This window comes from Colius striatus, chromosome 13 (genome assembly GCF_028858725.1).
Source record: "Colius striatus isolate bColStr4 chromosome 13, bColStr4.1.hap1, whole genome shotgun sequence".
Taxonomy (NCBI): domain Eukaryota; kingdom Metazoa; phylum Chordata; class Aves; order Coliiformes; family Coliidae; genus Colius; species Colius striatus.
This window is the reverse complement of record NC_084771.1, coordinates 5,713,792-5,726,119: the sequence shown is the minus strand read 5'-3', so window position 1 is coordinate 5,726,119 and position 12,328 is coordinate 5,713,792. Positions and strand designations below refer to the sequence as shown.

Genomic DNA, 12,328 nt, shown 5'->3' with positions numbered 1-12,328 from the left:
GGCAAAAAAAGTAATATTTTAAAACCTTTTTTTTTCCAAAAGAGAAAAAGCAAAGGGAAAAGGAGAAAAGGGAAAGGAAAAGAAGAAGAGAAAAGGAAAAGGAAAAGAAAGAGAAAAGGGAAAGGAAAAGAAAGAGAAAAGGGAAAGGAAAAGAAAGAGAAAAGGGAAAGGAAAAGAAGAAGAGAAAAGGGAAAGGCAAAAGCAAAGAAGAAAAGGGAAGGGGAAAAAAAAAGGGAAAAGCAAAGACACCAGCAGAACTTCATTCAAAGTGTCTTTAAAGAGACTTGACACTTGAAGAAAAAGGGAGGGGGAGGTGGGTGGGTGTTGAAACTGCAGATGAAATCTGGCTAGTACTTTTGATCTTATTAGTAATACATGATACCAGAGTTGGTTTATGTGTTGGGAAGACTCCTTGTGACATATCAGAAGTCTCAAAAGGAACATGATTTTTCCCTGTACTTACAAGAGGACTGTATGTACTCAGATGCTGTGGGCTGTGTTCTCTGCTTTTCCCAGACTCCTAATCAATCTGCATCAGAGCTTATGAAGTGCTGCTGAATCAGAACAGTCTCACCTAACAGTCACGGTGCACTGACTTCTCACAGACAGAAATAACTTCACATAACACAGGACACCCAGGAATCAGTCTGTGGTATTAGCATTTCTGTTTATATTAATAAAAGCTGTATTTTGTATCCCATTGTATTTATTTAACCTTTGACATCTAAGCTCTGGGTCAGTTTGCTCTTTATAACAGCACATTTCTTCTTCAGCTTTGTTTCTATATTTAGAGAACTCATGCTCAGAAACGAGGGTTTTTTTGTTTAATTTTTCTCCCCCTGGTATATTTAATCTAGCTCAGGGGTTTTGGTGTTTCTCTGCAACCTATAATTTACTCTGCCAACTCAGATACTCTGTTGCTGCTTTTACCACAATTAAAGAAACACACTCAAGTCCCTTTCAAAGGTTTTTTTTTGTCTTCAGCATGTCCTTCACTATCTCATATGCAGTCCACACTCAGTAAAATATAGCAATTTTTACTGCAAATAAGATTATTTTTCTCTCTGTCTCTCCCATTATTTTTCCTCTACCATCATTTTTGGCAATGGAGCTGAAACAAATATACCCTTCACTGACAGTCCAGTATACAACTATCTGGATGTCAGCAGGAATGCAGAGAGCTCTAAGAATAGCACATTGGGTTCCTACAGTGCAAGTGGAGCTCAGAAATGCACAGTGTGTCCCACCCAAACAATGGCTATTTATTAGCTACATCCCCCCCTACAACACAACCTTTTTGGTTGTGTTTTGGATTTCACCATTTTACACCCACAGCAGTGGGCCACACCACTCTCCTCCCTGAGACTCCTGAATTTTAACTCAGACAAACTTGGGCTTGGAAGAGTAACAGTTGCCCAAAGGGTTGCTTTTTATTCCAGCCTGACTTAAACTGCAAAGATCCCTGGCTCATTTTCCTGCCTTCAGGGAAACCTTCCTCTCCATTGCCAAAGATCTGTGCCTGTTCTTATAGTGGTGGGAGTAACAGAAGAGTTCTTCTGGAAGAGGTGATATTGTATCAGTGTTGCTGAAGGCAGAATCGGGCCCAATAGATCTGACATACCAGATTAAGAGATCTGCAAGTACAAACTGTATTTAAACATGAAAATAGGGGAGATGTCTAACTATTCAACCTGCCTGGGCAAACACAGCTTTTCGTGCACCCAGGAGCAGCCAATAAAGTCAAGTGTCTAAGCTTAAGCCCAGAAAACAGTGTATGATAGTCTTGGAGTCTCTCTGGCATTTACTACCATCTTTATATCACAAATTTATGAGTCCAGACCTTTGAGCACAATTTCACCCAGTAAGCACCAGTCCTATATGAGTGAAATGAAAACCTTCAGATATCCAGAAGAGCGATGTTAGCCCCGCCAGGCTTTGCAATATCACACAATGCAAACTGTCAGTGCCTCAATCAATATACCTCAATGCTCAACAATAAAGACATAGTGCTTCAGATGGGAAAAGATTAGCCCTTATCAGATTTACCAGTTGTGCAGGCAGTACGGGATCTGGGATGCAGACTGACGATGCTTAAGAGAACTATTGTGACAGAGCTGGTAGAGCTGTGAGGCACCAGCAGTAACCCAGCTTTTGGAATGTGGAGTCTTTGCTTTAATACTCATTAAAACAACAGCAAAAAGCTCACTCTGGGGCTACGTCCCCGCCTCTGCTCTCTTCCCCATGTTGCTCTGCCTGCTACAAGGATCAAATTTCATGGTTTATTGTTCTCCCTCCAACTGGCCACCATCCACATTCTTCTTGTGTACAAAGCTGCACCTCTTGCTCAAAAGAAGAGAGTACTGTGCCTTCTTTTAGAAGTTTTAGTCACATTTACAAACATACACACACACACACACACACAGAGTAAGGGGATAACTTCCAAACACTAAACAACATTCCAGGAAGTGTTGTTATTTTCCTTTAAGCAAATATCTGTGAATGAGGCTAAGAAAGGCAATTTTCCACCAGATGGTTACTAATTCCTGAAGATGCGTAAGTTGTCTTCCCTGTCTTCTGAAATCTTTAACATTTTGCCTTTTAATGAAACAACTGCTCTATGCTTGAAGAGTCCTATTCATCATCTGCCTCAGGAGAGAACTGGCACTGAGATTCTCCTTCGGCTCAAATTCAGCCCCGGGTACACTGCTGGAAATCAAAGCCACAGTCACTGGAGCTGCTTTGCTATAATGGAGTAAAATTGGTACACAGCAGGTCGGGTCCGAAATTTCAGTATCAGTACCTCAATATGAATAAGAAATCTATTGCAGACAAACAACAGATCTACATGCCAGACTCAAAGAAACAGCAAATGTCCCAGAACTTTAAGGTTTCCTACCTACAATATTTTCCCTTGTCATTTTGCTTTTAATTCAGCACACAAGATCCATTTTCTTCTATGAGATTTGCAGTAGAGTTATCAAAACCTAACAAAACGTTCCACTCCTGAACATCCACCATCTTTCTTCGTCAGCTCAACAGACTGTAAAACTGAAGCACTGTCATCTGGTGTATAATTATTGTAATAAGTCTTACTTGTAAAATGAGGGAGGCACCATAAGCTTACCTAACTAGTCTGAAAATGTAAAATGCTCATCACCTGTAATCATGGTCTCTCCTGTCCTTGATCTTTACTGATATCCACTAAATTATAATAACTCTCTCTCTGACAATAAGAATCAGATAAAAACGCAGCACAGGCAGAGCACTGGGAAAGTTGCTGGGAAAGCGGCTATTCTGGCCAGTTAAAGAGACTGCAGGTATTTTTTATCCTTTTGTGGGTTTCTGTTTGGGTTTTTTTTTTTTGGCTAATCAATGATGAAGGAGGTTCAAAGGTGTAAGACAAAAATGCAAAGCAGGGAAAACTAGGGCACAGGAAACCTCAGGAATCCGACAGGGATGTGGCAATTCCACACATCCAGCATTAAAGCCAGGAAAAACCAAAGTGCTCAGGGCTTATGGACACACAATCAAAAGCAATCACACTACTGCAGTTACCAACTCACTAGTCATCATCCCCCTGAATGTACTGTTCACCCACACTGCCTCCAGAGTAAAATATCTGATGGACAGTAACTCATGAAGCTGCACCACTTATATTCAGTCATACGTCCATCCACACTCCTGGATCTCAGGCCAGCAAGACTCCCTGCTTTGTCTTTAATTTGAGTCCCACTAAACACAGATAGGGTCTTCACATGCTTAAAGTAACATAATTACTTCAGGCTTTTGTTGAATGAAGGGCTTCATATTGATAACTCTTTAAAGCCAACTATATCTGTCATATCTTACATGTTATGTATCTGGATAAGCAAATTCAGCAAGCCATCAGCTTCCCAGCTGTTCCAAGCTGCTGGATCAAAGCAGGGGAGCACTGGGTGTGCCCAACTTGGAAAAGACTGAGTCAATCCTAAAGTAGCACAGTTGAAATGCACCTCATTGATTTACCACTAAGAAGCTGACATTTAGTAACTATGCCCTTATTTCTCAGTGCTATCACAGGACAAAGTTATACCAAGTCGCCTACACTGAAGAAATCCACCTGTATAAGAATGAGTCACTTAGCAGGGAAGAAGAGCAAAGAAACCCAAGCTCTGGAGTGCATTCTCTCACTAAGCACCATGCTCCTGAGAGCTAGGAAGGCTTAGAGATCAGTCTCTGGTTTGCTGGGTGAGAAATGTTTCAGTCCTTCCCGAGGAGTTGACACAGTGCCTGTGTGCACAGCTGAGCAGCTTGAAGGATCCTGATTCCAAAGTGTCAATTTACCCTAACAAGGTACTAGGCTTTGGTGCTGAGGTTCAATGCTTCCTACTATTCTTCCTAATAAAAAAGAAAGGTGTTTATTCCTCACACTCTGGCTGCTCTCAGATTCATTCCCCAAGCCCTTCCTTGCTCTGAAGTCTCGTTTCACAGCAAATCTCTCTTATCCAGGGTAGTGGCAGATACTGTTTCTCACCTCTCCTTGAGTCTCAGGGAGAAGGCTTGCTGGAGAGAAACCAGAGCTCTATCTCGCTCCTGTCAGCTGCATTTTTGCATTTACCAGCTTAGTTGGTACTGCAGATCAACAAAGGGTGGGGAATGGCCCTCATCCAAAGCAGGGCATTGCTTCTGGCAACTGCTAGTAACAGGTATTTCAAGTCTACCTCTTTGCTATTTTGGAGCTGTACTGTTTGACCTGCTGTCCCTGAAGAAATAATATTTCAACTTCACTTCTCTCCCCACCTGATCTTTTCTAGCCTCAGAAGCATAACACAGAGATGGATTTGTTGCAGGTTATTAAGGAAGAAAAAGATATTCTTACTAAAATGATGATGGGAAACACGTTATAGGAACTTCTCTACAGCTTACAATAGAAACTAAATAACACCTATGCATACAAAAATAATTTATTTTGGCAGTATGAAATGTGTTTTGCCCAATAGCTCAAAGTTCTCCACTGGGCTAGAAGAGACAGTGCCATGTCAATTGAAGGAATCAACACAAGTTCCTCTGATAATGCCAGAAAGTTGTTACCGCCTTGTCCATGTGTACACTGTGCACACCCCAGAAGTTTGGCAACACCACATTTGAAACACAAAGGAAGTACAAATCAGAAAACAAATGTCAATATTTTCACATAAGCCCTGTAACACAGAAGAGATGTTCTCACCTGTCTGCTCTGAGATGGCAACGTGGCAGGCTGCATGTGTCTCTGCATGCGGTGGGGCTGCATCAGCTGTCGGAACTGCTGCTGGAGAAACTGGCTATTGTTAGCCTGCTGGGACTGCTGCGTGGCTGGAGACTGCTGCTGCTGCTGCTGGAGATAGTGAATGAGAGACTGCTGCCCTTGTCCTGGTGTCAGAGGGGACATCTTTTGAGTAGCTGACTCTGAGGCAAAGTGAGACAGTGGTTTGGTGTTATTGAAAGAAAACTGGTCTTGGCTAACAGGGCTCTCATTCACCAGACTTGGCTGTAAGCTACTGGATGGCTGTTGCATAATTATGTTCATATTTTTGGACTGGTTTGTAGTCATTGATTTAAAAAGTGAGCTCTGCATACTTGTGGGGTTGCTGGTAGGAGTGATGTTAGAGATTAATGTACCTTGAGGACTGAAGGGCTGCTGATGCAGAGCTGGGCTGGACAGCTTTTCTGGCCTATACGGTGGAGAAGGTCCGGTATTTGTGGAGGCCATGCTGGCAACCAAGTTGTTCTGTGGACTTTTAATGTTGTTAGTTGGTAAACTGGCTGCTGTCAGGGTGGGCAGCATGGAGCTCTGTGGGCTGAAGGGCTGCTGGTTCAGAGCTGGACTGGAGAGCTTCTCAGACCCATAAGGAGGAGATGGGCCGTTGGATGGGGTGCTGCTGGAAGTCATGCTTGAAAGCAGAGTGTTTTGAGGACTCTGAATGTTGTTTCCTGGTAAATTATTAGCAGGCATTCCAGACACCATAACATTTTGAGGACTGAAAGGTTGATGATGTGGGGATGATCCTGCCCTGTAAGGTGGAGAGAGACCAGGAGGAGACATAGTTGGCCAGCTGGGAGCCTGTACTTGTTGCTTAGTAGTAGACACCTGCTTGCTAGCTGCCAGCTGCTTTAGCTGCTGAGCATGCCAGTTGGAGCTGGGTATGTTGGGTAAGGGTACTGGAAGCATAGGTGGTGGCTGGTTCTTGCTCTGAGCTGCTGTTGAGATAGGTGACGCAGCAGGTTTGTTTGAAGGAGGGACTTGGAAGTTAGCTCCAGCAGATGATGGTCTCATCTGAGGAGATCCTCCGTTGGTTGGATTGCAGCCTGGAGAAAAATCTTTGTTGGCAACGTGGTTCTCCAAGTGGGAAGTCTGTGGGGAGGACTTTGGAGTGGTACTTATGCTTGGTTGAGAATGATTCAGCCCAAGCGGCTCTTCAGCCTTGCTGCACAAAATCTTCTCCAGGTCTAGGTCATTGGGAGAAGGATCGGGCATTTTTGTCAGCTCTTCCAATAGATCTTGCAGCTCTTGGTCCACAGACTGCAAGCTGTTTCCTTTCTCATCATAGTGGACAATGTTATTGGCTTGCCCTCCTACTGACCCCTTCTGATTTATTTCTGTGTTGGGTGGCACTGAAAACGGGGAGCCAATGCCTCCACCGTTCATGTGATTGCTTTCGAGGAGCACTGGGTGACCTGCTACTCCAAGGGAAGAAGCACTGTGACTGCTGGAGAACGGAGAACTTTGCATCTCTGGACATGCTACATTGGGATTGGCCCCCTGGCCCATGGCAAGGTTTACATCGTCAAGACAAAGTCTTTTACTGTCATTTGGGAAAATGACATCAGGCACGCCGTTGGAGGCAGGAGAGCTGTCATCTTCCAGTTTTCTTTTAATGGATCCCTGTAATTGTGAAAAGAAAAAAGGAAGAAGAAAAGGATCCGTTACTGACCTTATTCTAACATGCTCTGAAGCTCCATAAAGTAACACAGGGTTGGAGATAAAGAAAATTAAATCATACAATTAAAAAACCCAGTCACGTGAGACAAATTCAATCAGGATTTAAGTGGGTGAAACTTCACTGAAATCAAAAGAGTTACAGTCAGACAAAGGCTACATCTCACATGTTGGCCTTAAACAGATGTTAAAGCCATAAAATGCTGTCTGTCATGTGAATTGTAATAGAAGTTTTTAAAATAGTTTCTGAGACCGTTTCAATTAAGACATTATACTCCCTGCATAACAAACATGCCAACATTTTTATGGTAGCATTTTTTAGGCCTAAATGGCAGATCTGAATGAAACTCTGGATGGAGTTTAGTGACCTTCTGCCAGTGACTCGGATAAAATTCAGACCTGAGACAACTCAATTGTTTTGCATTCTTTACAGGCAGAACATCTGAAATAACTGGCATACTTTCCTAACAACCCTAAATGAAACAAATTCTCAACTAGCTATCTAAATAGGCTTTCAACTGTCCTAACCACAGATGTTTTAGATTTCAGAAACAGTAACAGATAAACCTCTTAATTTCTGTTTATTCTTCTAAGTCTAAGGCAGAATGGGCGCTGTTCTTCTGAAGGACTGCAACTCATTCATAAAAATGGAAGTGTTTGCAAAATACAGCTCTATAAATATCTTGATCTACAAGAAACGGTAGAGTTGAAAGTCCACGAATCCTGGGGAAAACAACCTGCCTTCCACACAGAGAAAGCGAAACTGAAATCAACACTTCTAACACGAATTCAGGGTGATACGACAATCTCCTCCAAATGTAATCATCTGTGGCTTTCCATTTTGACAAGCACGACCTGTCTGTCACAGGATTACCATTAACATCACTGCTTCACGTTAAGGGAAATAAATGTTACGTCCTTGGTTATCAAGAGGGAGGCAGATGTGGAAAAGCATGTGATCAGCAGTAGGAAAACCATAGACAATCCCTGTTCCTCTAAGCTGGCTCACAGTGAAGCCTCTCCCAGCTCTAGCCTGAAATTGCAAGTGCTGCCAGTCATCTATGATAACAAATTCACATCTAGGAACAGCTCTTATCACTAGAAAAGCCCCACCACCTAACCCCTGTGTAACCAGCTCCACTCCAGGGCTGTGCTGGGTATGACAAACTTCTGAACTTTACACTAATTTTTAAGCACATTGCAGTTTTGCCTGAGTCACTACACAACAGGCAGCAACTTTGGTGCTCAGACAGCAGTGTCACAGGCCTATTGCTGTGGTGCATCTGGAGGCTGCAGGGGCTGAGGCGCCAGCCCTGGTGCGGCCCCAACTGCACATGAAGGTCACAATGCAAATGGCCAATGCCCACCCCTAAACGCAGCCTGTCTCCAGGCAATCAGCCACAAATGTGCATTGTTCTGGCCTGGGAACATGGGAGAGCTGTGCAATGGCTCGCTGAGCTGGACTCACGTGAGTGCTCACTCACCACTCAGTTGGTGGGCAGAGAGAAGACTGCAGATTGGTGCCTACAGTTGCTCAGGCTATAGGGGCAGTTTAAGATCAGCATTGGGCGGTGCCACACTGGTATCCAGTTTACACAGACATTTGGAGGACAGTGAGATGATTCAAGTTAATTGTACATGATCATCATGGCAGATGGAAAAGCAAGTCTGCATACTACAGAGAGCCGCTGATCAGGTTTTAGGAAGGGTTCGCCTGACCCCCATCAACACCACAGCAGTTTTGAATGGCACTGTGGCAAAGAGACCTTTTTACATGCATGTTTCCTCTTACCCTCAAAGAGTTATCCCTTTCTTAGAGCAATCGGTGCTTCTCTCCTGTGACCTCCAGTTGCATGGCTATGGGTCACACTGAGAAACCACTGGCAAGTGAGAACCAACAGGGACTGGGGACAGTTGCTTTCAGCACAGAGTTCACTGACAGCCCTCTTTGGTGAGCTGTGCTATGTGTGGTTTCAATCATTGCTCTGCCAGAAACTACCTTTACGTCACAGCCAGAGGCAGCTGAAGCATCGACTATTTGATTATGCCTCTGGTGAAGCCAAAAATTTGCTTATCTTTAGAAAGTGGAATAAGGCCTAAACCTTCTCCCAAGTGTTGGTCTAACGATGGCTGAATTTGTTTTCCTTCATTTTCTTTGCTAAAACTAAGCCAGAGTTGCGTGTTTCAACAGATGTTGCCCTGCGTAGGCTGAAACATGTTGGTAGAGCATAACTACATATATTTAAACCCAGACATGTATGGAGAACCTTCACAGGGCCTTCACACACATCCAAAACAAACACAGTGTGTTCCCAAGTTGCACCCTGGGAACCTACAAGCAGGAAGTGGTGGGGGATCTCCTGTACTTGGCCAGCTGACATGCTGGCATGCATGTCCTTGCCAGTGCTCCCTTTGCCATAGGACATTCCTATGCTCTGAGTTACTGGGGAAAAATCTGGGCTTCCCAAACACTTTGAAAAAATAAGTTTTTTAACTGTTGCACTGGGGGGTAAATGATGTGAAAACAAAACTCCATTTCCCCAAAACTATTACGAGATATAAACAGACAGAATAAGGCTATAGCACGGGCATTCCAAAACTGGGGCAGGATTTTTAAATCGGATGCTATTGCTTAGCCCTCGTGAGAGGCCTGGCTGTGAAATTAGCTGGGTGTCATGTTCTCTTAAAAAGCAAGAGTCCTGCTTTGCAGGTGAGTATTTGCAGCCGGACCATAAACTCCAGAAGACCAATTTCCCCCAGTGCAGGCAGGTGGAACTTTACACAATTTAGCGGCATTGTGTTTACTTAAGATAGATTTGACTACAGTCCCAAATGGAAGAGAGAAAGACGCTGTCCTTAAAGCAACTAAACAAATCAGAATGATTTTGGTTCGAAGGGACACCTGGGTATCCTGAGCCCTCTGCTTCCAGCACACCACATGAAAAAAAACAGATGACAATATTTCACCAGGCACTTAAGTGCTAAGTATCAACTACATACAGAAATCCCTTCTAGGGCTGGAGGAGCTAGCTGAGAGGTTTCTTTCAGTATTCACTCTCAAACACAAGTGGCTGTTGCTCCCACAGCACGTTGGTGCTCCGTGTGTCTCCTCATCTCCCTGTGTCTGCTGCCCAGAAACGTGCCACTGTGTCAGCCCTGACCAGTGCAGGGGACAGCAATGCAGTTTTGTATCACAGGCACACTGTCTGGCTCAGGCACACCACCACCAACAGCAGCAGGAGAGCATCACTCAGGCACTACAACTTTCAGCACCAGGAGCTCCTGACTTAACTAACCCAAGAAGCTGCTTGTTGCAGATCACTCAAGGTCATTCATCCGGTACTCTCAAACATTGCAAGACCATCTCTTTAAAGCCTATCCATCCTTTTCTAGACTCCCCCTTTGCTAAAAACATTTTTACTGCCCCTTTCCTTTATCTGGCCCCAGATTCCTCAGGGAGGAGTTGATTTATTCCAACTCTTTCTTCTCTTTTAGGAGTGGGCTTATGCTGTTTGACAAAATCAACAGAAACGAGAAGAGCAGCAAAACACGTTCTTTTCCTTTCTCTGTTCATTAGGGTATGGGCAGCTTGATTTCAAATTGAATACCTGAGAAGTGAATAGAAATCATTTAGAAACACATAACACACAATTCAGCTGGCTGGAGGCTGTCTATGGTGAAGCATGGGAAAGCTTCATTCATGTGTGCAAGCAAGGACGAAGCAGACAAGCAACAAAGAAGCTCTTGCAACCTTGTCAAAATTCATTAAGATGCATTGGCATGCACAGGCTAACTTCTGTTTGAGAATACCTGGGAAACAAAGGCAGGCCCTCCAATTTGGGGGATATCCAATTATGATATTGTCTCAGGTTTGCTTTTAGAAGCGAGAAGTGCCATGATCTCAGCACTCCTGTCCTCTCAAAACCAACAGGCTGTCGTTCTGGGAAAGACCCAAGTTACAAATGAGTTGTGCTGCTAGCTTGCAACCGTAGTATAACAAGAATAAATAGTAACTGTTTACCCTGCTCTGTCCAAGGAAGCTATGGTTGCAAGCATCTAATCTGTCACATGCTATCTCTTCGCACAGAACCGATTCCCTGCGTGGGGGCAGAGTGCTCTGCTTGCTTCTCTTGTGCAAGGAAGAAAAGACAGACTCGGCAAGTGAAACTAGTCCTCCGCTGCACCCTCTCCCAGGCTGAGCTCTCTCAAGTTGCCTGCTCAGATGTCTTTTGGCATCAGGCACTTTCCAAACTCAGGAGGTGGTGCTGGCCTTGAGTAACTTACTATTTCTCAGTGAAGGGAGAAAGGCAGGCTGGAAGTGGCAAAAACTGAAGCAGAGTGTTAATAAATATACAAAGTATATTTACAAAAATTCTAAAGTATAGTAAAGTGTTAATAAATAGACACTGTGGTGGTTCCACTGGATTTTAATAGCCAACCAAATAGGCACGTGTGGGCTGGCTCCCTGCCCTGCTGTCACTCAGCCTTCCTCCTCTCTCCAACACACTCGCTGTCCTCAGTTGCCACTCTGGATCTCCATGGGTGCCAGGCTGCCCCATGGCCCTGCTGCCAGCCTCTGGGAATTCTCTGCCCAGCAGTTGCCCCTTTGCTCTGTGGTGTCTGGGAGGAAAGAGCCACTGTGGCCCACCTGGGAAAGCCTCCTATCTCCAGCCTTGTACCAGAAATAAGCCAAATCTAACCAGAGAGTCAACGTAACGTAGAACTAAGAGGCAGGAAAAACATCAGGTGAGGTATTTCTGTGCCTCTTCTGCAGCCTGTCAGAGATTCAAGCCTTGATTTACAGCAATCTCAGGGTGCTGATCATTGATCTGCAGCCACCCCACCCCTCTCACTGCCACTGAGAGATCCAACCTACAGCAGTGACTCCCACACCTCCGCAGCTTCTTCAAGCTGCTATTTGGAGCTCAGGTCTGTAGGGTCTGTGGCGTGTTCTCCTTCAGCAGCTAGTCCATCCTCTCTGTCTCCAGCATGAATTGTTATTGCTGGGACTCTCTCCATTTAATAGCATGAAATCTATGGATCCATGACTGGAATATCCAGCATAGGAGCCATTTCACTGGGAATCTCAAGACCCTTATAACACTTGGGAGACCCCAGGTATTGGCTCTTTTGGTTGCTCAATTGAAGAAAAGAGATAAACAATGGTAAAAGGAGATAGAGCAGGTGGGGACAATTTCAGTCTCACCATGGATAATGGGATTTGCTACTTTTGTGGCAGCTTTGCACAAAGCCTTTCAGAGCAAGACACCAGTGCCTCAGAAACCTGGGGAATCCAGATCACCAAGACACTGTTAAGATCTGGAATATATGAATTATTTTGGCAGAGAGAGCACATTGAATTTTTGGTGGAAG

At 44.3% G+C, this 12,328-nt stretch overlaps 1 protein-coding gene across 1 annotated transcript in view; it reads right to left on the bottom strand.

Annotated features, from left to right (window-relative positions):
- Positions 1 to 12,328, bottom strand: part of MAMLD1 (mastermind like domain containing 1) — an 83,411-nt gene that overhangs the window by 27,506 nt on the left and 43,577 nt on the right. Inside the window, exon 2 of the mRNA XM_062006777.1 lies at positions 5,207 to 6,901. Coding sequence (XP_061862761.1) covers positions 5,207 to 6,901 — 1,695 coding nt within the window. The remainder of the gene's footprint in view (positions 1 to 5,206; positions 6,902 to 12,328) is intronic.